Genomic DNA, 26,482 nt, shown 5'->3' with positions numbered 1-26,482 from the left:
GTCCTGTTCCATATTCTTGAATGCAAGCAATGTCAAGCTCCTTCCTAATGTCTTCATTTTTAATATAATTCTGCCACTAATGCAACCTATTCAGGCCCGTAATTTTTCTAAGCACTCATCTGTGGTCTTTGATCATTATTTCCAACTCCACTCTCAGATCCATAGCTTAAAATTGGTTTGAACACTGAATACTGCTAGCTTAATGTTTTGACTAATTTCTCTCTTATTCCATATAAATTTATTCAACTGGCTCACCACCATACTATACCAGCTTTACTTATACTGTTGTCTATTTCCAGATTTAACTTGCCACCTTCAATAAAAGTGCCTAAATAGCAGAAAATATTTTACTTATTCTTTAGGGTTTAAATTCAAAATGCAACTCAAGTTTTCTATGTTCCTACCCATTTTCATAGTTATTGGTCTTTTTATTGCTGATTTTCATGCCTAATTTGGTACAGCTGATACCATGTCATTATTCAATTTAGTTCAAGAATCTTGGAGACCTGCACTGGATGTGCTTAGGGGACATCATCATCTGCATAAAACAAAGAGCTAAGTGTCATATATCTACAATTCTAATATCAGGTTTATGCCACTTTCTTTGATAATGTCATCCATATAGATGAATAAGAATGGAGATAATATGTGTCGTTGTCTTATCTCTGATTTTACATCTAACCAAATTCCTGTATTTCTTTCAACTCTAACTGCTGACTTACAACTTAAATATAGACTATTTATCAGGAGTAAATATTCAGGGTGTGCTAGGTTTGCAGTGCTCACCTAGAACATTTATTCCCGTTAAAGACTCCCCTAACTGTTTCCAGACTTCGCATGATTCCTAAAAGTAAATACAATATACTAATATTCACAAAGACGGCACTTTTCAATGCGTAAACATTGCATCACATTTGCGTTAATAGCCCGGGTGTGCATTCAAAATACATACACCTTTGAGACCTTTGAAAAGATGTACAGATGGCACAGCGGGTCAAATTCTTAGCATTTAGTAGTTTTAAAGCACTCAGAAGGTGAGGCAGTGTGAGCTGTGAGACAGTAGCACCTAGAGGCTGTGAATGGTTATTGTGTCAACCAATTAAACTGAGTGTTGTCATTTGTCATGAATTGCTGTTTTTGTTTTCTGAGTTTCATCTGTTTTGCATGAGTGAAGTGTGAACTGACATTGTAGGCAAGTTTTTATATATAATATAGACAAGTTTTTAATATACAATTTTTAATAAATTTATAACTTTTTTTGTCCATAGTTACAATGAGAAACAGTATTGTAGTCAAAGGAGGCAAGCTTCGCCATCCTCTTCCGAATTTTACACCTTTGAGTAATTAAAATATAGTATTCTCCTCCATTATTGTTTTCTAATATATCTTAAAACACCCCCACTCTGTGCAGATTTGGTTACAATTAATTGATAAATTAAAGTATTCAAAGCTATCCTGCACAGAGTATTATGTATTGTCCTGTATAAAATTCCATTTATCCCCATATAACTGTAGTGTTTTGAAAAGATACTTCCTGGGCAACTTGTGGTTTCTCAATTATTTGTCATAAAGTGAAAATCTGATTCTAACAACCTCTATTTAGCTTGAATCCAGCTTGTTCTAATTTCTCCTCCACAAATTTTCTCAGCCTCTTTTCAAATATGCTTGCATAAATTTTACCTGGAACACTTGGCAGAGCAATTCCTCACAGTTCTCGCATTCAGCTTTATTCTCTTTTTTTTATATATATAGATGGGAACTACAAGAGCTCTACTCCAATCATTAGAAACTTGACCTTCTGACCAGGCCCTCTGAATTATGCAGTGTAGCTAATGCGAAACTTTTATACTCTACATTTGACATTTCCAATTGAATATCATCTACTCCAGTAGACTTTCCATATCTCAAGTTTTTCATACCTTTTTCTATCTGAATTATTCCTGTTTGCATTTCTCTTGAAAATTTCTACTAAGGTATCTGTCATTGCTTGTTTTGTTTAACAGTCTTTCAAAGTATTAACTTCAGAAATCTAGGATATCCTTATTTTCAGTTTTTATGTCACCTTTATCATCTTTGATTCCTTTTACAGTACTCTTTCCCCAATTTCTAAGCTTTTCCAGTAGCCATCAGAATATTTTGACATAAGCACAATCTTCCTGATATTTATCTTCTATATTCTTACTAAAGTCTTCCCATGGCTTTTGTTTAGCTACTGTCACACATATGTGAAAGAGAAATTTTTATTGTTTATTTTTGTTCCTTTTTAAGTGCTTTAGCATTAATAATGCTCAAGAAACTTCAATCATAAGATTTTTATCTATCTACAAGGGCGGTCTGAAAAGTTCTCGTCCTAACAATGAAAACACGAATTCATAATTTCAAAATTATTTTTATTTTTCAACATAATCTTCCTTAAGACTAATACATTCATTCCAGCAATGCTCCAGTGCCATTATCCTGTCCCTGTAGTGGTTCTCAGTAAAATCTGCAAAATATCCCTCTACAGCTGTTATTACCTCTTGATTCGAAGAAAAATGCTGACCAGGAGAAAGAGTTTTAGTTTTCGGAAGAGACAGAAGTCAGAGGGAGCCAAATCTGGGGAATAGAGCAAATGTTCCAACAATTCATAGTGCAGATCCCTTAATTTTCCCATTCCCAAAACACCTTTGTGGGCAGATGCATTGTCCTGATGAAAGATGATTATTTTCTTCTACAAACCGGGTCTTTTCTCATAAATTTTTTCGTCAAGTCTGGTTAAAAAATCAGAATAATATTCCCTGGTTATTGTTTTACCCTTTTCAAGATAATTAATAACCAAAATGCCTTTAGCATTCCAAAACACTGATGGCATGACCTTTCCTGTTGATGGAACCGACTTTGTCTTCTTTGGCACTGAACAACTGGCTTCTGTCCACTGTTTTGACTGCTGTTTGGATTCTGGTGTATAATGGTGAATCCAAGTCTCATCCATAGTAATAAATCGACGCACAAAATCAGTTGTATTCTTGTTAAAACACTCCAAGCACTGTTCAGAGATTTTCATGCGAGTGCGTTTTTGATCTGCTGTGAGCAAGCGTGCACCCATCTTGCACAAAGCTTTTTCATTTGCAATTCTTCATGCAAAATATATTCTGCATGCTCTTTTGAAATGCTATAGTCTCAGCAATTTCATGCACTTTGACTTGTTGGTCATCCAATACCATATCATGCACTTGGTCAATAATTTCTGGTGTTGTTACAGCACATAACAACACATTTCTGGTGGTGTTACAGTTTTTGGACGTCCTTCATGTGGATCATATGGTACGGCCACGTTTAAACTCTGCAGCATATTTCTTAATTGTCGAAAACAAAGGAGAAGAGTGCCCATAAACCCATATAAACTTCAAATGAATTTCATTTGAAGTTCATGAAGTGGTAGAGGCTCAAATTCTATGAGCCTCTACCACTAGGCCTGAGCTCGCCCACATCAAAAGTTTAAGAAGATAGGCTTTAATGCACTTTGGCACAACACAATAATCAGCTCCATACCCAAAATAGACAGAGTACCTTACAGCTTTTACATTATTGTTGCTGCTCAGTGCTTCTACTGCCATGAAAGGAAATTATGCTTATATATATACACACATACTCAAAAATGAGAAACCGGCTGACAATACTACCAACCCTAAAAGAAAACTAGAAACAGAGCACATCCCCAATAAACAACAAAAATCTCAAGCACAAAACTGTCAGTCAAATACCTACGATACAAAATCAAGTAGTGCTAATGAAACTCGGCTTTCAGAAGAACCTATACTAACATAGTCTAAAAGTCATCCTAAAGAAAAGGGAATAGACAAGTAACAAACTCACATAAAAAAATAAAAAAAAATCATAACAAGAGGAGCAAGAAACAAAATCAGAAAAAAGCCAAAGATGAACCACACAGCTGCAACAAAAAATCATTTCCTTTAAGCATTCCAGAACCCTCCCAACAGCCTGCAGAGGGGGGGGGGGGAGATTGAGCTTCTTGAGTCCTCAGTTGATGAAAAAGAAATTGAAAATCCAGGTCTTCCTCACACTGAAAGTCCACAAATAGGCAGTTTCAGAGCTTTCTTAAGAAAGTTCGAGGCTCATCACAAAAACTGCTGGCAGCATACGACTACACTGCCAACATCAGTGGCCTTATTATCTAGCTGGAAGAATTAAGAACCGCTCTGGCAAGAAAAAGTGGAAGAAACACCATCAATCTCAGGAAAATAATATACTATGTGATCAATGGGCTTGAATCCCAGCAGCAGCATAATTATTCCTAAAGTGAACAAGGATCACTCTGTCAAACAAAATAAATCAGGATATAATGAGCATCCCAGTAAATTTTCTCTCATTAAATGCTAGAGGATGTGCCACAAAAATGTGAAACAGGCTTGTCCTGCAGTATATCCATGCCCACCAGTCAGAAATAGTTATGCTGCTGGAAACTAATTTCCATTCCACCACCAAAGCTTCATATCTGCACTGGAAGAACTGGCCATATATCATGCACCACTGTCCTGCCATACAACTTCATGGATTGGAATCCACAAAAAAAGTCACTATTGGAATCCACAAAAAAAGCACCCTAAAATTAGGGGTCGTTGATACCTTTCCTGAGGTGCAATTTATATGCACTCATTAGATCTCAGACAGGAAAGAAAATACATATAATTAATGATACATGTCCAAAATGAACAGCTTGCAGTGCAGTGCAGGTACTAGAGTTCATCCAAAACCACCTCAGCAAAAGTCAATGAGGACCACCTCATACTGACAGGGGGATTTCAACTGCATTCCAGATCTGCAATGGACAACCACCAATGCCAGGAACATCAACTCTCACTAGCTCAGCTTCTCCAGGACATAATCAATGACTATGAGCTGACTGATACCTTCAGACACCTGCACCTACATGCAAAAAGTGTTTTCCAGGAGAGCCAAAGGTGGTACTTTCAGAGCCCCATACCAGGCACAGCTTGGTAGATTGCATCCATGCACACATCATCCATCTCAATCATCAGACCATGATTCCTTCCTTCTAAGCATTTGCATCCCTGGACATAAAGGAAGAGCATACTGGATCTTGAATAACAGGCTACTACAGGACATAGAATATCTCAAAATCTCCAAAAACTGTATCACAACTCTCATCAGAGACATGCCTATTTCCCAACCAATTTCTGATTGGTGGTCACTCTTTAAGGCTAAAAGTCAGTGTATTTACTCAAAAGTATAGTCATCAGAGGAATTTCAATAAACATTCAGTCTTAAATAATCTGCAACAACAACAGCAATTACATCATCCAAACTCTGAGGAATACCAGTCCCTAGAAACCATATGCTCACATCTAGAGGACTAATAACCTGACAAGAACCTGATGTAGGCACATTAACTTCACAGACGCATCCACAAGTATTTCTTTTCACCAACAAAAGTGCACCACTATTTCTGCTATAACAACAGATAGTGGGAGCATCATAGAAAATCATGACAAAATACTTTTATATGCCTTGCAGTACTACAAAAACCTATATCAAGCTAACTCAACATTCATGGGTGCCACTGATATAATTCTCTCTGATGTGAAAAGCCTCACCAGCAATGCAGCATAAGCCAGAAGAACTCTCCATCACACTACATGATTTGAAAACTGTCTGCAACTTTTTACCAAAAGATAAATCTCCTGACATAGACGGGCTTCACCACTGAATATTATGAGTTCTTCTGGGAACAGCTTGGAACTATCCTCTACAGAATATATATATATCAAAGCCAATATCAATGGCTTCTCAGTCAATATGACAACATCTATTATTAAGCTTATCCCAAAGAAAGGAGATAGTACAAAATCAGGATACTGGCAACCCATCTCCATCATAAACACTAACTGTAAAATAATATCAAACTAACTGTAAAATAATATCAAAAGCAATTACCAACAAACTGAAACTTGCGTTGAATGAAATAATAGATAAGCACCAGAGCTATTCTATCCTTGGACAATCTATCCCAGAAAACCTACACCTCATAAAGGATCTGATAAGCATAGCTGACAACAAGTGAAACAATGGATCTTGTAACACGAGACCAAGAAAAAGCTTTCAACCACATTGAACATCCCTACATATTCAACTGCTTGAAAGCCTTCAACTTTGGATCAAGAATCATTCAATTCATTAAGATGTTATACGCTGAAGCACATTTTTGTAAGAAAACTCACCATATATGTACCATACAGTAGAGGTATTAAACAAGGCTGTCCACTTTCCAGTCCTCTTCACACAGTTGCCAAAGAGCACTTTTTGCTTAGAATAAGCATGTTGCTTAAGGCATTCCATCCTAAACTTTCTTACCAAGCCATAACAGCATATGCAAATTTCTACAAAGATGCCAACAAATACCAAGAGGCCTCAGGATCCAAACTAAATGCACATAAAACTACAGGACTGTGGTGTGACAAACGGAAAAACGAACCGATTCCCCGATGTCTGGTCTCTGATCCACAGAGGGAAACAAATACCTGGAAATTTACTTAGGAAATACATCCTCTTACATGGATAAGAACTGGGAAACCCTCGTTAAATGTTTCAAGCAAGTACTAGGAAAGTGGGCAGCAATACGAGCCTCTGCCCCCACAAGAGGGAGACCAAATAGCTACCAGTGTCCTTTGGCATACACTAAAGATTCTCACACCACAAGTGCAATTTATCAAACAAATACAGTTGACCATCTATCGATTCATAAGGAATCAAACAAACGGCTTTCCTACTCCAAGCTAAGTACTTCTCTTAAAGAAGGAGGACAAAACTTGACCTCCATTGACAGGATAACAACATCCCACACTCACTTTTTCCTTAATACCCGACAACAGGAAATGCACACAAGCACACCACCATATATATTTTCAGTTCTGCCACTAGAGGTCTCTCTTTCTCCACAACCTTAAGAATGACAAGAGCACACATGCCAGTGAGTCTAACAAATTTCTACAAAGATGCCCATCAAAGATGGATGAAGTTAAACCTCCAGCACACACACAGTGAAGACAACATACCTGCCTGAAATCCTCATGGAACCCATCTTCCACAACAGTAATGAACCCCACCACTCAGAGAGAGATTTTCTTTCCTCCATGGAGCTAGCAAGGTGCAAGGATCTTCGGTGATATTCTTTTTCCAAGCCTTACCTGGAACTTTCCAAAATCACTTGCAAACTTGGAATACAGGAATCAGGCCGAACAGATACACACTGCGAAATCTGCTTTTAAAGCTGCTATGCCTGATAGCATAAAGGAAGAGGGGTTCAGTCCTCCTGATGCAGAAGATCTGGTGCCTATCTTTTTTTTTGATAAAAACCAGCAATGACAAAGTAAGAGTAATTTACTCAGGTGGAGATAAAAAGGAAAGGAGTTGCACTTATTTTTAATAAAAGAACAGCAAAGAGCATCATTAGCATAAACTGTCTGAATGACAGGATTATGGTGGCAAAATTGAAGGCTGAACTGGTGGACATAGCAATACTGCAGGTATATATGCCAACAGGTGACCATTCAGATGAGGAAATTGCATAGTGAAAACATGGAAATCTCATTCCATCAGGGAAAATTTACAATTACAAGAACTAATTAAGGAAGAAAAAAGAAAAGACTATATGATTATAATGGGAGATTGGAATGGAGTTGTAGGAGAAGAAGAGGTGGGAGTGCAGTAGGAAGATACAAACTAGGTAATAGAAATGAGAGAGGAGGAAAGGTTAGTGGAACTCTGTAAAGAAAATAAGCTAATAATTACGAATACTTGGTTTAAAAAATCTAAGAAAAGAGTATACACATGGAAAAAAAACAGGAGATACAGAAAGGTATCAAATTGATTACATTATAGTAAAGCAAAGATACAAGAATAGTGTAAAAAATGCATGCACATATCCTGGAGCCGATATTTACTCTGACCACAACCTACTATTCATAGAAATAAATGTGAATCTAAAGAAAATAAAAGCTATGAAAAGGAAAAAAATGGAACTTAGAGAAATTAAAAAATAATACCACAGAATTTGGAAATAGACTGGAGAAAGAATTAGAGGAAACAATTTTTGTCAAAACTGAAGATCCAGAAAAGAAATTGGATATCTAAGAGCTAAAAGAATAAAAAAAAACCTTGGATAACTAATGAGATTATTTGTCTAATGGAAGAAAGAAGAAAATGGAAAAATAAAGACACCCCAGAAGGGAAACAATATAGAACTCTGAATAACAAATTAAGATGTGAAGCAGAAAGAAGTAGAGAAGATTGTCTTAAAAAAACAATGTGAAGAAATGGAAAATTATGAGAGTGGGAAGGTATGATCTTTAAGGTATGAAGATATGAAAAAGTAAGAAGCATGGAATTCAAGCTAGAGGCATAGAAAATAAGAATGGAGAAATCATAATTATAGAAGATAAAATCCTAATGAGATAAAAGGAATATATTGAAGATCTATATGACAAGGAAAACAGACCAAATGAGTTGCCATTAGAAGATAAAAAGAAAAGTAAATGAAGATGATCTAGGCCCTGAGATTTTGAAGACAGAAGTAGAAATGGCCATTAAAGAACTAAAATGTGAAAAGGCAGAAGGAATAGATGAAATAATATCTGCAGGGGTGCTTAAGGGTCAAAGCTGTATAACTAAGAGGAGACCTCCACATAGCCTTTAAAGGAATGCAGAGAACCGACCAGGGATTCTGACCTAATGTCCAATCCTCACCTTCTCGTGGTGCACCCTGTTGGGTATCTACTTGGATACTGAACGAACAAGGATGGGCTGGCAATATGGGATTTAGCCGACCAAATTGTATTCTTATTGGCTTAAACCACAATATTAAATGATGGTACAACATGATAGAATTTCATGCCGGCTGGGGCGTCGCCCGGTTAAACAAGGCCCCCATTGTTTTCGCCAGGGAACCAGGGCGAACAGCAAAAAGTCAGCTACTGGAACAAATCTGAAAACAAACCCCAACTCAACATCACCAGAGTTAAAGATCGGTACTATCAACGTAAGAAGCCTGAATGGCAAAGAAATGGAGCTAGCTGAGGAATTAGATAAGTACAAGATCGACATAATCGGGGTGACTGAAACAAAAAAGACCAAAACTGGCGAGATCTTTCTCAGCAATAAATACAAAATGTTATATTCAGGTAATGACAATCTAGGAAAAGAACGAGTAGCCATAGTATTCAACACAAAATACGAGGCTAATCTTCTTGAATGGCAGTCAGTCTCAAGTAGAGTAATGTGGGCAAATATGAGAATGGGGAACTGGACAATGAGACTTATTTGTGCCTATGGTCCCACAGAAGGTTCTACTAAGGTAGAAGTGGAGGAATTTTTTGAGGCTTTAGAAAAAGCCACTGACACAATGAAAAATGAAAAGTTGGTCCTTGTTGGGGATCTAAATAGCAGAGTACGAAATGATTGTGAGACATACAAAAATATTTTGGGAAAATTTGGAGAAAAGAGCAAAGCTAATAATAATGGCAAATATCTGTTGGATTTCTGCTCAGGACATGGACTGGTTATTACTAACACCATGTTCCAACATAAAAATGTGCACAAATTCACATGGAGAGAAGAGGCTAGGAATAAGAAAAGTCTCATTGACTATGTTATTGTTAATAGTGATGTTTTCTCCCTGGTGCAGGACACCAGAGTGTACAGAGGATTTGAAATTGGAAGTGATCACTATCTAGTCTTGAGCAAGATAAAATTGAATTTCATATTGAAAAGAATAACATGTAAGAAAGTTTTAAAGCGAATAAAAGTTGAGCAGCTCTCAGATGTGAACTGTAGAATAAAATACACAAAGATTATTGAAGAAAAAATGAAAGAGTTTGAGAACAGGAATCAAACCTTGGAGATTCAGTGGCAAACTCTGAAGAAAACATTGATTGATTCTGCCAGAGAGGCATGTGGCGAGGTTGTCTGTAAGGATAAAAAAATCGGAACTAACTGGTGGACACAGGAAGTTAAAGAGGCAGTGAAGGAAAAGAAGAAAGCATATCAAAAGTTCCTGTCAAATAAGTCAGCTTGTGCTCTTAGGGAATATAGAGACAAATGCAAGAATGCTAAACACTGTGTAAAACTAGCTAAACAAAAGTCATGGGAGGACTTTGGCAAAAATATAGAAAATAAATATCAAGAAGGTGGCAAAATATTCTGGAGGTTGTTGAAGAAACTTAGGAATAGAGGAAAGTGTGCTGTAGAGATGATAAAGGTGACATGAAAACGGGAGAAAAAGATATCCTTGAAGTATGGAGTAATTACTTTGAAAAACTGCTAAATGAAACAAGCAGTGATGAAAGCACAATGCTAAAAAACACTGACCAGGCATGCAGTCAGGAATACATATCCATACTTGAAGTAGAAAAAGCCATCAAAGGCTTGAAATGTGGAAAGGCAGCAGGAGTAGATGATATTCGACCAGAAATGCTGAAGTATGGTGGTATAAGAGTCTTACAGTGGCTCCACTGCATAGTTCAGAAGGCCTGGACAGAGGGACGAATTCCCGATAATTGGAGTAGAGCTCTCATAGTACCCATATATAAAAAGGGAAATAAAACTGCATGTGAGAATTACAGAGGTATTTCCCTACTGAGTGTTCCTGGCAAGATCTATGCAAGTATACTTGAGAAACGGTTGAGAAGAATTGTGGAAGAAAAGCTTGGTGAAGAACAAGCTGGATTCAGGCCAAATAGAGGCTGTCACGATCAGATCTTCACTTTACGACAAATAGTCGAGAAAGCATGGGAATATAACAAAGATCTGTATTTAAGTTTTGTCGATTTGGAAAAGGCATATGACAAGGTGCCAAGAGAGAAGCTATTCGATACGCTGCAGTTATATGGTGTCAATGGGGCATTATATCAAGCAATACTTAGTCTTTATTTGAGTTGTAAGTCAGCAGTTAGAATTGAAGGAAGTACGGGAAGATCATTTAATGTTAAATCTGGTGTGAGACAAGGATGTACATTATCCCCTCTGTTATTCATTATCTATATGGATCACATTATGAAGGAAAGTGGTATTAAACCTGATATCAAAATTGGAGATGTTAATGTCAGCTCTTTGCTTTATGCGGATGATGTTATACTTCTAAATAAATCCTCTACAAGTCTGCAAGATTCTTTGAATAAATTGAATAGTTGTTGTAATAGATATGGTATGAAAGTCAGCAATAAAATGACAAAGACAATGAAAATAGGCAGAATCATTGAAAATGTCAACTGTGTTGTGAATGGAGAACCTGTTGAACAAGTAAAACATTTCAGCTATTTAGGCACGATTTTTACTGAAGATGGTAAATTAAATATAGAATTAGACAACAGAATCAACAAAGCTGGTATGGTGGTCAACTGAATAAATTCATATGGAATAAGAGAGAAATTAGTCGGAACACTAAATTAGCTGTATACAAGACAGTGTTCAAACCAGTTTAACTTATGGATCTGAGAGCTGGGTCAGAAGTAAAACACTTGACCAAAGACTAGAGACCACAGATATGAGAGTCCTGAGAAAGATTATAGGCGTGAACAGATGGCATCAATGGCAATATCATATTAAAAACGAGGATATTAGGAAAGAACTTGACATTGTCCGCATCCAGGAATGTGTTAGCAGAGCTAATCTCAGGTGGTATGGTCACTTAAATAGAATGGGAGAGGAAAGATTAGCAAAACAAGTGTTCTCTGCCAGGTTGGCAGCAAAACGACCTAGAGGAAGACCAAGATATAGGTGGATTGATACGGTACAAAGTGCCTTAGACGATAGAAATATAAGATCTTATAATGTTGGAGTCTTGACAAGTAACAGACTGATTTGGAGGAAAATTGTAGATAGGAAGTTAGTAATGATGTAATTTTTTCATGTAGTACTATCATATCCTGTACACCCCTTGAGGGTACATAGCAGGAATTTGATGATAATTGCAGAATTCTTGAAACAACTTCAGAAGAAAGGAACTGAAATAATCAAAATAATAAATTCAATTTATAACAAAGGAGAACTACCAAAAGATTTTATGACCTTAATATTTATACCTATACCAAAGAAAAGTAATGCAGTGAACTGCAAGTATTTTAGAACAATAAGCCTCATTTCCCATACATCAAAAATACTTACGAGAATCTTAACACAAAGAATTGCATCTAACGTGGAAGAATTTCTTGGAGAAGATCAGTTTGGTTTCAGGAATAGGGGAACAAGAGCTGTGACAGGACTGTTAAGAATAGTAAATGAAAGAAGTCTGGAAGTGAATATCTGTTATATAGACTTTGAAAAAGCTTTTGACTTTGTAAAATGGGATAAGATGGTGGAAGTAATGGAAAAGATTGGTATAGATTGGAAAGACAGAAGGCTAATTATTTCACTGTATATGGGACAAACTGCCCTGGTAAGAGAAATATATAGTACAACAGAACCAGGTATCATTGGACGAGGAGTAAGACAAGGCTGTTCTCTGTCACCAATTTTGTTTATCATTATTCTGAAGCAATGTTTAAAAAAGCACTGGAGAATTTGGAAGAAGGAATAAAGATTGGAGTAGACAGATATTTGCAATAAAATATGCAGATGACAAGGCATTATTATCAAATACTGAAACAGGACTACAACACCTGTTGAACAGATTACGGGAATCCTGTATTAATTATGGAATGAAAATTAACGTCAGAAAAACAAAGGTAATGAAAATAGCAAGGAAAGAGGCAAATATGGATATCAGAATAAATGGGGAAAAAATTGAATCAAGTAAAGACATTTAAATATCTCGGAAGTGTTATTAGCAGTGATGGAAGATGTAAAAGTGACATAAAAGCAAGAATAGCGATGGGAAGAGATGCGTGTGGAGTGTTGCCCTCTATGCAGCTGAAACTTGAACATTGAAGAAAGAAGAAATGAAGATTTTGGAAAGCTTCGAGATGTGGATTTGGAGAAGGATGGAAAAAATCAAATGGATAGATAAAATAACTAATGAAGAGGTCTTAAAAAGAGTAGAAGAAGAAAGAAAGAAGTCTATTAAGAAGGATAAAAAGAAGCAAGGGAAACTGGATTGAACATATTCTGAGAGGGAATGGAATCATCAGAGATGCATGCCATCAAAGGAAAAATAGATTGAAAAAGACCCAGTAAGGAAAACAATGCTAGATGACATGCTGGTACACAACCTTGAAAGAGAAGGTTCAGAACAGAAGACAGTGGAAGGAAAGTTTCTGCTACTAAAAGAAGAACCTGCTCAATTGCAGAATACTCAAGAAGAAGAAGAAAGTTGTCATCTGGGTAAGAAGAAATTAAGTACATAACTTGATAGAAACCCTTTGCTTCAGTGACTTACTTAATATCCATAGAGGTTTTCTATTAAGGCTGAATGTGAACTGTTAATTGCTCTATATATCACATCACTAAGTTTCTTTCTCATATAAGATAAGAAACTTTGAACCAGTAATATAAACATGCAAGCTCTGAAACCATTAGTACAACCTCGATTCCAATTTTATATTTATTTTACAAACTACTGTGTTTCTTCTCTCATTCGTTCACTTGTAAAAAGTTTTTAGTTCGATTTCACTATAATTACTCTGTATGCCAATCTTCCCTTTCCCCTCCCATCTGAAATAACTGCAGTGGCAACAAATTGTTGTGTAGTTTACAACAATGTTCACTACGAAAAATACCATACAAGATAATTGGTGTCCTAGTTCAGTTGGCCAACTATGACTTTTCTCATAGTTGTTAAAATTCAAAGTTTCTAACCCATGGAAAGGGAGCATCCAGATTATTAGAAACAAGTGGTACAAAGATCATACTAACATCAACAGGAAGTTAACAAAAATCACTTCTTTTTGGATGTAATTTTTTTTTTTATGAGCCAAAATACAACTCCTGGTGACTCTTAGATAGTGTATACAAAAGTATTTATCCATACACCAACAAGATAATTTGATTCTGGTTTCGTTATTAAAAAGTTTGTAGTTACAGTGACAAAATGAAAACACCTAACAGGAATTATATATTTATTGAAGAGAAAATACTAATATTTTGGCAGCAGTGGAAAGTTGATAACTGGCTTATGATAACTGCATAGGGATGTTAGTGCAATACTGGTGTGTCACTCACTTTCAACGAGCTGGCAGCTACCCACACAGTACTAAAAACTTAACCAGTGATATAATCACACACGCTCAGAAAACATTTTGCTAAAGAAAAGTTTGTAATTACAGAAATAAAGTGAAAAATGTACAACAATTATCTATTTTTGAAGAGAAAAGACTAACCTACGCCAGCAGCAAAAGATTACACATTATGCCAGTGGCAGTCAACATGTTAATAATGTTAATACTAAAGAATATGCAGATTACATACAATTAAATCAAATATATTAAGAGAAATTTAGTCTGGTAAATGCATATAAGATAGGCATAAGTAATGCAAAAGTAATCTCTTACCTTTTCTTCCTCTTTTACAATTTCCTTCTCTAATAATTCAGCCCTATAACTCACAGCTAACACAACATGTGTGACACCAGCCTAAAAAAAAACAAAAACCTCCATTTAAAGTCAGCTTATTAAAATAGCTTAAATATTAAAAATAATAATAATAAATACATCTTTCTAAATGCTTTAGGTCATCAAGTAACAAACACAATGCAACACCAAAAACAAAATATTACAGAAGGCTGTATTTGCTACCATTACAATTAAAAACATTTACAGTTAATACAACTTTTACACAGCATTTTTTTCTCTGTATTCTCCGAAGGCACCTGATGACCAGCTAGGGACTTTCAATATTATTTCTTTTTAAAAACCCTCAATTTTTTTCAGTATGATCTTCATTTTAATTCTGATGAAAACTAAATGGTGGTTACATCCTATCCCAAATTCCCTCTATAGTCTTATCCAAAACCGTTGTCAAACAATAAGTCAATGCAAAATTTCTAGTGTCTTCATTACATTATTTCTAGTGTCTTCTAGTAATGGCTAATTGTGCATACTCCAAGTGCTGAATTGAAATCCATGAAATACTTACCATTACTGTTAGCTCTGCTCTTTTATCCAAACTTTCCCAAAATATTTCCACAAATCTGGTATTTGATACTATTCTGCTCTTTTAATTGCCAACAAGGACAGGTGTTTCCTTTTTTCAGCCAACTTTCTAATATGACATGTAAAATTTCTCCACTAACATCTTATAGTTATCATTTAGGAGAATAGCCTAAATAATTGTTTTCTTCATGCTAGTAATACCAACAAACAAAACTAAATTTGCAAGTGTTGCAAAGCCATAAACTGGAGAATATGGGTTTGGATTATAAAATATTAATATGGATAAGAGGATGGCTGACTGACAGATATCAAATAGTAGAATACTGGGGATGTGAGTCTGCAAGATTTAAGGTAACTAGTGGTGTACCACAAGGATCTTTCATTAGTCCACTGTTATTCAATTTGTACATTAATGATATTGGAAACGATTTGACAGGCGACATACAGCTATTTGTTAATGATGCAAAGATAGGTAGAGTAATCAGGAATGCTGCTGAAACACAATACTTACGCGGGTGGTATGAAAAGTTCTCGGCCTTGACCATAGATGGCAACACTATCATAAAGTTTTTTTTTCTAAGCTGATACATCTGCCATAAGCATCCATGTGAAACTGCAAGTCATTCTATCAAGGTAGTTTGTTTTATACAGCTGTCTGAAGCAAAAGTGTTGTCTGTATCCCTTGAAATGGATAAAATTGAGTAATGTGCAGTTATAAAATTCTTTGTAAAAGAAGGTTTAATGCCAAACGAAATTCATTCGAAGTTCATAAAAGTTTATGGGCAGGACATTTTTCTCCTTCGTTTTCGACAATTAATAAATGGGCTGCCGAGTTTAAAGGTGGCCATACCAGCCTTGAAGATGATCCACATGAAGGACATCCAAAAAGTGTAACAACACCAGAAATCAATGATCAAGTGCACGATATGGTATTGAATGACCGGCGAGTCAAAGTGCGTGAAATTGCTGAGACTATACGCATGTCAAAAGAACATGTAGGATATATTTTGCATGAAGGACTTCAAATAAAAAAGCTTTGCGCCAGATGTGTGCTGCACTTGTTCACAACAGATCAGAAATGCACTCTCATGAAAATCTCTGAACAGTGCTTGGAGCGTTTTAACAAGAATAAAACTGATTTTGTGAATCGATTTACTACTATGGATGAGACTTGTATATGGATGAGCATTGTCTATAAACAATAAAACTGTATTAAAGTCCAGATTTTTTTCCATCAAATAGCGTTTAACTTCTGGAACAAAACAGTGATGGAACCATTCATTAAAAATTTCTTTTGTAACCCAACCTTTTTTGTTTGCCTTCCAGTGAACTGGTAACGTGTTAAAATCCACACCTTTAATTGGCCGTGGTCTTATTGATGATCGATTAATGAGCAATGGTTTTAATATACGATCTCCTGAAGCATTGCTGCAAAATAATAGAATCACACGATCCTTAGCTGCTTTAAAGCCACCAACACGTTTTTGTGATTTCACTACATAAGTTCCACTTGGCATTTTTTTCCAAAAAAGGCTGGTCTCATCTGTATTTCAAACTTGATCAGGAGCCACCGTTTTCAATAATTTTAGACAGTTTTGAAAGAAATTTCCTAGCTGCCAGCTCATCTGCAGATGCATCTTTTATTTTTACATTATGAGCACGTATCTTTTGAGAAATTTTGTAAGCCAACCTGTGCTTGCAGAAAAATCACAATTGTTGTTTGATGTTGTTGTCTCCTTTTCCTGAATCTGTTTGTAAAACCGGACTTTCTCTTTGATGACATTTCCATCTTGTAAGCAATCTTCTATCCACATCACTAGGGCCTTTTCCATCTTCACTTTTATAATGTCTCTTGTATATAATGACAACTTATCACTTAATTTTGTTCCATAAAGAACAGATTTTCTAATGGCCTCTTCATTTTTCTTAATCGTTCTCACTGTAGCTTCGTTCAGTCCTAAATATTTCCCTAAGGATGTTGAACCATTATTTTGCTAATAAATATAGATGAATCTGTAATATTGTCTATTACAATATCCATGTCAGACAAATATAACCTTCTTAGCTCTATAGTTTAATATTTTATTATGCACCCACCTAGAGATCACTTGTGATGAATTTTTCTGACATAACTTTCTAGTGTTGAATAAGCTTTTTTTTCTCTCTTCCACTTGCAATTATTTTAATTATTTTTTTTACTTTTTTTTTTTTTTTTTGAATTTGGTCAATTCAAAGTCTGGTGTTTCAGCAGGTGAAATTTACACAATGCATTAATAAAAGCCAAATTTACAGATTGTCAGTGTCAAAGTTTGTGTTGTTTAAATAATGCAGCCAAGGCAACTGCAGTTTCAGTCTTGTTCTCATAAGCAGCTTTCTGGTAAATTTTCAAAACTTCACTTTCTTTCTACATTTGGATATAAAATATAGATAGATCTATATTCTCCATTGCGATACAATAAAACCATCACTTAATTTCATAGAGAACATTGTATTTAAAAAAAAACAGCATAAAAATCAGAACAAAACATTGCATTTATTTCTTCAAATAACAAAAATATTAACAAAACTTATTTTAAACTTGAAGTACAAAGAATAATAATGGATTTAATGATCAAATTTAGAAAAAGCAACTGACACAATGAAAAAGGAAAAGTTGGTCCTTGTTGGGGATCTAAATAGCAGAGTACGAAATGATTGTGAGACATACAGAAATATTTTGGGAAAATTTGGAGAAAAGAGCAAAGCTAATAATAATGGCAAATATCTGTTGGATTTCTGCTCAGGACATGGACTGGTTATTACTAACACCATGTTCCAACATAAAAATGTGCACAAATTCACATGGAGAGAAGAGGCAAGGATTAAGAAAAGCCTCATTGATTATGTTATTGTTGATAGTGATGTTTCCTCCTGGTGCAGGACACCAGAGTGTGCAAAGGATGTGAAATTGGAAATGATCACTATTTAGCCTTAAGCAGGATAAAATTGAATTTCATATTGAAAAGAACACCATGTAAAGTTTTAAAGCGAATAAAAGTTGAGCAGCTCTGAGATGTGAACTGTAGACTAAAATATACAAAGACTATTGAACAAAAAGTGAAACAGTTTGAGAACAGGAACCAAACCTTGGAGATTCAGTGGCAAGCCTTGAAGACCTGATTGATTCAGCTAGAGAGACATGTGGTGAAGTTGTCTGCAAGGATAGAAAAATTAGAACTCCATGGTGGACACAGGAAGTTAAAGAGGCAGTGAAGGGAAAGAAGAAAGCATATTAAAAGTTCCTGCCAAATAAGTCCGCTTGTGCTCTTAGAGAATACAGAGACAAATGTAAGAAAGCTAAACACTGTGTAAAACTAGCTAAACAAAAGTCATGGGAGGACTTCGGAAAGAATATAGAAAATAAATATCAAGAAGGAGGCAAAATATGCTGGATGTTGTTGAAGAAACTTAAGAATGGAGGAAAGAGTGCTATAAAAGGAATTAGAGATGATAAAGGTGACATGAAAACTGGAAAAAAAGATAGCCTCGAATTTTGGAGTAATTACTTTGAACAACTGCTAAATGAAACAAGCAGTGATGACAGCACAGTGGTAAAAAAACACTGACCAGGCATGCAGTCAGGAATACATATCCATACTTGAAGTAAAATAGCATTCAAAGGCTTGAAATGTGGAAAGGCAGCAGGAGCAGATGATATTCGACCAGAAATGCTGAAGTATGGTGGTATAAGAGTCTTACAGTGGCTGCACTGCATAGTTCAGAAAGCCTGGACAGAGGGATGAATTCCCGATGATTGGAATACAGCTCTCATAGTACCCATTTATAGAAAGGGAAATAAAACTAAATGTGAGAATTACAGAGGTATTTCCCTACTGAGTGTTCCTGGCAAAATCTATGCAAGTATACTTGAGAAACGGTTGAGAAGAATTGCGGAAGAAAAGATGGGTGAAGAACAAGCTGGATTTAGGCCAAATAGAGGCTGTCAGGATCAGATCTTCACTTTACGACAAATAGTCGAGAAAGCATGGGACTATAACAAAAATCTGTATTTAAGTTTTGTCGATTTGGAAAAGGCATATGACAAGGTGCCAAGAGAGAGAAGCTATTCAATACACTACAGTTATATGGTGTCAATGAGGCATTATATCAAGCAATACTTAGTCTTTATTTGAGTTGTAAGTCAGCAGTTAGAATTGAAGGAAGTACAGGAAGATGGTTTAATGTTAAATCTGGTGTGAGACAAGAATGTACATTATCCCCTCTGTTATTCGTTATCTATATGGATCACATTATGAAGGAAAGTGGTATTAAACATGATATCAAAACTGGAGATGTTAATGTCAGTTCTTTGCTTTATGCGGATGATGTTATACTTCTAAATAAATCCGCTACAGGTCTGCAAGATTCTCTCACTAAATTGAATAACTGTTCTAATAGATATGGTATAAAGGTCAGCATTAAAAAGACAAAGACAATGTAAATAGGCAGAATCATTGAAAATGTCAACGTGTTGTGAATGGAGAACCTGTAGAACAAGTAAAACATTTCAGCTACTTAGGCACGATTTTTACTGAAGATGGTAAATTAGATATAGAAATAGACAACAGAATCAGCAAAGCTGGTATGACGGGAAGTCAACTGAATAAATTCATATGGAATAAGAGAGAAATTAGTCAGAACACTAAATTAGCTGTATACAAGACAGTGTTCAAACCAGTTTTAACTTATGGATCTGAGAGCTGGGTCAGAAGTAAAACACTTGACCAAAGACTAGAGTCTGCAGATATGAGAGTCCTGAGAAAGATTAGAGGCATGAACAGATGGCATCAATGGCAATATCATATTAAAAATGAGGATATTAGGAAAGAACTTGACATTGTCGGTATCCAGGAATGCGTTAGCAGAACTAATCTCAAGTGGTATGGTCACTTAAATAGAATGGGTGAAGATTAGCAAAACAAGTTCTCTGCTAGGTTGGCAGCAAAACGACCCAGTGACGACCAAGATATAGGTGAATTGATACAGTACAAAGTGCCTTAGACGATAGAAATATAAGATCTGATAATGTCGGAGTCTTGACAAGTAACAGACTGATTTGGAGGAAAATTGTAGATAGGAAGTTAGTAATAATGTAATTTTTTTCATGTAGTACTATCATATCATGTACACCCCTTGAGGGTACATGGCAGGAATTTGATGATGATGATTAATGATCAAAATGAATTTGCACTAAATTACGATGCATATAGATAATAATTATGGATTTAATAATCAAAATGAATTTGCAATAAATTATGGAGGAAATTTAATTTTTCAGCATTTTTTGGAGTTGAATACATCTGGTTTCTTCATAAATATTTCAAGTCTTCTGAAAAAGTTCTTCCAAGGAATAAGCTGACAGTTAGGGCTGAAAGAAACTTTTTGAGAAACTGCATATATGTGGAAAAAAGTTTACTCAATTAGCCTTAAAAACTCTTCTATTTAAATGGATGGAAAAGACAAGGGGAGGGTTTTTTCCAATTGGATCAGCTGGCCAAATACCAAATCTTTTTATGAATTCAACTGAAGTCGAATATCTGAAAACATCCCAAATCCCAAAGCAAAACTGAATGTTCGGCACAATTCCTACTTATATCACACTAAAAAGAACCTTTCTTTTCCAGCCTTACTTTCGACAACACCTAAATCCTCATGCATGATGAGATTTATCTTCATGGAATAACAACAACCTCAAATCTCTCTTGGCACAAACATATTACAAATATTGCCTCCTCTACCTCCAAAAAGTTCGGTTTTCTTGTTCACTCAAAATGTTACTTTAACTCCAAAAAACTAACTTTATACAATCACAAATCTGTCTGACCATTGAATATTGCTCCCATATCTGGGGATGCTGTCAAGAGCTCCATAAAGATATTGGACTCTGTTCAGAAAAGAGAAGTCAGACTGATCAGTGATCCTCACTCACTGATACACTTCACTCACTTTCACACAGTCACTTAGTTTCTGCTACTTGCATCTACAAATACTTCTATGGCTGCCATTCATCAGAAATAGCATCAATAATACCGACACTCTTTGTCAAATCAGTTTGAACATTTGAGAACTAACAAACACTTCCTAAAAACAGTACATTTCCAAACTCAAAGAACAAATTTCTCCTCCTTGTTGTTCATCCCTTCCACTACTGCCCACTGGAACAGTCTGCCATCTTATGAGTCTCCAAAGGAATACAACAATCCACAGCTTTTCAAGATAAATGTGATCTGGAAAAGACATATGACAAGTTGCCATGAGAAAAACTGTTTGAAACTACAATTATATGGTGTAAATGGGATATTATATTGAGCAATACACAGTCTATGTTTGTGTTGTAATCAGCAGTGTATTGCTCAATATAATGTCCCATTTATGATGTCAAATCTGGTGAGAGACAAGGGTGCATATTAACTCTACTATTGTTCATCATCTATATGGATCATATCATAAAGGAAAGTGGCATTAAACTGATATAAAAATTAGAAATGTTAATCTCAACTGTTTATTTTATGCAGGTGAGGTTATACACTTCTAAATAAATACACTACAAGTCAGCTGGCTTCTGTAACTAAACTGAATAACTTCTGTAGTAAATTTGGTATGAAAATTAGAAATATAAAGATAGACTATGAAAACAGGTAGGAACATTGAGTCAAACTACATTCTGAAAAACTATAACATTTCAGCTATTAAGGCATTAAAGCACAATTTTGAGTGTAGATAGGAAATTAAATATGAAAATAGACATAATTAACAAAGCTGGTACAATAGGAATTCGGAATAAATTTATATAGAATAAGAGAGAAATTAGTCAAAACAGTAAACTTTCTGTATACAAAACAATGTTCAAACCAGTTTTAACTTATGGATTTGAGAGGTGAGTTAGAAATAGAATACTTGATCAAAGGCTAGAGACCACAGACATGAGTCTTGAGAAAGTGAACACATATGGCAGCACCATATGAAAAATGAGGATATTATGAAGAAATCTGATATTGTTAGCATTCAGGAGTGTGTGAGCTGACCTGATCTCAGTGGTATGGTCACATAAACAGAATGGGAGAGGAAAAGGTAGCAAAATAAGCATTTTTGGCAAGAATGGCAGGTAGAGACCCAGTTGAAGACCAAGATGTAGGTGGATTGATACAGTAAGAAGTCTTAGAAGACCAAAATATAAGATCTGACATATCGAAGTCCTGACAAATAACAGATTAATTTGCAGGAAAACTATTGGAAATCAGTACTGATGCAAACTTTCCACATAGTATTGTCGTATATATCCTGTACACTCAGGGAGTGTACATATCTAAAATTTGATAATATATCATTGATATGATGTTAATATGACATTGTTAACTTCATAGCTATTAATAATGTCTAATTTAAAATTTTTAACATGCGTGCATACATATACACAATGTTGAAGCTGTAGATGCAACGTCAGTCTATCACAGTCTGAACAAAGCTCACTCAATTTGAATGCCAATTTTATTACCAAAAGATTTTGAAATATAAAAAATTAAAATTATGACTCATAATTAATAGTTTACTTAATTTTTTAACCTGTCAAATAATTCTGGGAGAAAACAAGTTGTGCTTGGGAGAATATTTGCAATTCCAGAAGATTTCCAAGTTCAGTTATAGAGGATTAAAAATCCCATGGGGAAGTGGATGTTAAATAAGTGCATCAGAAGATGGCAAAAAAGTGAAGAATGGTTTCTCATAATAATGAATTTATCAGCAATAGCTATCTATCATGAACAAAAATGTTTATAAGTTGTTACAAATATAGAAAAGCTACAACTTTCAAATGCACAATATTAGATAATACAAGAATTTTATCTCTCTACCACACTGAAGTGATATTTCCAATATCAATAGCTCAAGTGTTATACATTTCTATGTTAATTTTAACATGTATCTCTTGACTTAATTTTTTTTGTACACTGAAAAAAAAAGCTGCTAGATCTAATTAGTAGTGAAACATCAGGAATCCAATTTGTACATTCAATAACATTAATTTCCAATAATAGTTTAAGTGCTGAAATATTATTGCACTATTCTGTAATAATTTTTTTAAAAAATAACTTTAAAAATAAAGAGGAAATTTAAGGAAAAAATATCAGGTTTGTCAACAATTACAAAATAGCTTACAAGTAAAACTGAATATAAATGTCAAGTAAAAACAATGTTATACAGTATTTACAAACATTGAAGATAATAGAGTATACAAACTTCAACTAAAGCTTCCACTTGGTGCATCATCATTGGCTTATTACAAAATTCAACTAAAGGCTTTGGTCGACTCAGGGTAAGTGGTCTTAATCTTGTTCCATAACCTCCAACTAGTATTAGTGCTTTCATATCTATTTAGATCCTATAAGATATTGAATTTTTGTGATTTCATCTAAAAAAATAATAATAATAATAAATTTAATTGGATATTAAAATATAATAAATAAAAAAAATCAAAAAAAAAAAAAAAATCAGCTAACGCCTTTTTATTCCTGTATATGGGAGTAGGCGAGGCCATTTAGCCCTATCTAACTTTTGGAGACTGAGTGGGCAGTTCAATCTCCACTGGTACCAATCAGGGATAGATGGCCCAAGGCTATCACTAATTAAGCGGTACACAGTGAAGAGAGATGGCTCAAATGTGCCGCCATCTCGTGGTCCCTAACCCTAACACAATATATTTAATGTCTGAAATAATGTGGGTTCTACAGTCGATTTTCTTGAGTTTACGGGACGAAAAACCTGAGTTTCCAGGAGGAAAAACCTGCTTGCACATGCCAGAGATAGACTAACTTGGGAACCGGTCGAAAAAAAGGCTTAGAAAAATTTCCTCTAGTCGCCGACTAGACTCGAAACCAAGTCTTCCTTCGTGCGGCCAAGCGCCGTGGTGTGTAAATGCCACATCCACTGAGCTACACAGGCTCCCAATATATAAAATATATTGGGAGCCTGTAAATAAATAAATAAACTAAATAAATAAATATAAATAAATAAAATATAAAAATAAATTGGATATTAGATTATATCCAATAATAAATAAAAGAAATATCGCTATCTCTGTATAACCACAGCTGTGCATTACTTCAATCTCTACTAAAAGAAGCTGAAGCAGCAATTCAAGACACTTCTACTTGGCACTCATTTTAAAACCAGAGATAATGCTTAAGCTACATGAAATGAATGTCATTAGTGCATGGGAAGCAATCAGAGATTGTTTGAGCAAGGCAGTATCAGACTGCACCCCCAGTGTCTGGAATAGAAACCAAGTAGAGAATAAGTGGATGAGTAGCAATACAAAGCAGAGATGGGGAGAAAAGGAAAAAAAAAAAAGCATGGTGGAAGGAATAAAGGAATATAAACAAAAAGGTGATCGGCATGCTTAGGAGGAATAAGCACAAGCAAGGTAACAAGAAAGGCTAAATCAGATTTTGAGAGAAAATTAGCTAAGGAGGACAAAGTAAATCTAATTTTTTTTTTTTTTTTTGCTATGTTGCAAGTAAGAAAAAGAATGATTAATAAAACATAACTTTATTCGGAACTGATGGTAGGAAGTGAGAGAAGCAGAAGAAATAGCTCAATTAAGTGATCACTTTGCATAAGTATATCATCCAGGGAAGTACTGATGTGAGAATTGAGGAAGACAAACTGGAGGTACTCAGTATATTGATTGAAAAATATCAATGTGAATACAGCAATATGTCTGAATAGTATGTCAACTCATGTGCTATGCGAATGTGCAAGTGAACTGACAGTGCCTCAGACAAAGTTGTTTAATATAAATCTCAGCTCTAAATTAACAAGGTTCCAGGGGAGTGGAAAGAAGGTAACATTGTTCCATTATACAAAATGTGGCTGAAAGACAGAAGTAGCAAATTAGACCAATTAGTATCTCTGGAGTGGTGGCTAAAGTACTGGAATACCCTTGGAATACTATTGGAGCACACCCTTACTAACCACACTAAGAGTGTGGTTAATAAGGGTGTGCAGACTAGGTTCTTTGAATGGATTGCTAGAGGTGGCTGTGAGAACCCACAACTGCGAATAAGTTTAAGGGGATGTTAAGTGTTGCATTAATTAGTGTGGGTGTAAATGAGCCTTGTCACTCCATGGAGTATCCATATAAATAATAATGTTTGCAAGTTTTCGCAGCAAGCAGTTGTTAGAAGCATTGGGAAGTATCCATCAGATGTGGAAACTTCTCTCACATCTCCTTATACCTCCTATTGAAAGATGAATAATTTAAAATGGCACTATCACTGTGATTTCTGCAAATTTCAATGTACTATGTTTTTGTTATGGTTGATAATACACTGGCAATGAGAATGCTAATTCAAACAAATTCATCCTCCTTCCCTGAAAACATGATCTCACATGATCTTCTTAGGATAATCTTACATGTAGTAGTGGTACTTGAAAAATGCTTGAAGTAAATAGAAGTTTGTTTGGAATTAATATAGTATTCCATAATATGACAGTATGCGTGGTTGCGTATGTGTGTATTTTTTTAGTTAGCTAAAATCTGGCTACTGAATTATTTAAAGGAAGGCAGTAAAAATTTTGGTTTTTTTTTTTTTCCTGGTTGGTTTCATTATAAGAGAAAAAGGGAAAAAATGTCATTTATAGTGTCAATATTATATTACTATTGACACTATAAAATTATGCTTTTTAATAATATACTATTGACATGTACTGTATTTACTCGAATATAACTTGCACTTTTTTCCCCAAAAAAATTAAAGTTAAAAAATTGTGGTGTGAGATATATGTGGAGATTTTTGCAAACTAAAGTTTTTCAGGCAAAAACTAAATTGATGTTTATAATTAAATCCCAAATATTCATTATAATTTATAATTGCTCACATTATTTATAAAATTAATGCATTTAAATTTTTATTTTCAATGTTATTTATGATCGACTGCTCACCTTCATCACGTGATATATTTCTATCTTTAGCGACAATGCTTCTGTAAGTAAATTAAAACAAACAGTTTCATTATTGATTGTCCTTTTATCATTTCAGAATCATATGATCTTTGTGTTTATCGTAACTTTGAGTTTAAAACCAGCACTGTAACTTGAACATCTCTCTGTATTTCAAGCAAAAATTACCAGTAATTTATAAGACTTGAGATACGTTATGAACAATCCTTCACGACTAACAAGAAGTGAAAGCAGAGTGTGAAAAGGACAGCAAAGGTAGGCATATGATCTTTGTGTTTATCATAACTTTGAGTTTAAAACCAGCACTGTAACTTGAACATTTCTCTGTATTTCAAGCAAAAATTACCAGTAATTTACAAGACTTGAGATACGTTATGAACAATCTCCT

The 26,482-nt window shown here is 35.0% G+C and overlaps 1 protein-coding gene across 3 annotated transcripts in view; it reads right to left on the bottom strand.

The window, feature by feature from the left end:
• Gmppb (GDP-mannose pyrophosphorylase B) overlaps window positions 1–26,482 on the bottom strand; it is a 169,427-nt gene that overhangs the window by 107,688 nt on the left and 35,257 nt on the right. For 2 of the 3 annotated variants that reach the window (XM_090392275.1, XM_090392276.1), the window contains exons 3-4: window positions 23,373–23,514; window positions 14,499–14,579 (exon numbers count right to left, since the gene is read on the bottom strand). In XM_090392275.1, the coding sequence (XP_090248401.1) occupies window positions 14,499–14,579; window positions 23,373–23,501 (210 nt within the window). In that variant the 5' untranslated portion in view covers window positions 23,502–23,514. Of the gene's footprint in view, window positions 1–14,498; window positions 14,580–23,372; window positions 23,515–26,076; window positions 26,118–26,482 lie in introns of all 3 variants that reach the window. The other variant, XM_090392277.1, reaches the window with a different exon arrangement.

This window comes from Typopeltis vanoorti, chromosome 5 (assembly GCF_054136105.1).
Source record: "Typopeltis vanoorti isolate ZY-2024b chromosome 5, IOZ_Tvanoo_1.0, whole genome shotgun sequence".
NCBI classification, from domain to species: Eukaryota; Metazoa; Arthropoda; class Arachnida; order Uropygi; family Thelyphonidae; genus Typopeltis; species Typopeltis vanoorti.
This window is presented reverse-complemented; position numbering and strand designations above follow the sequence as displayed.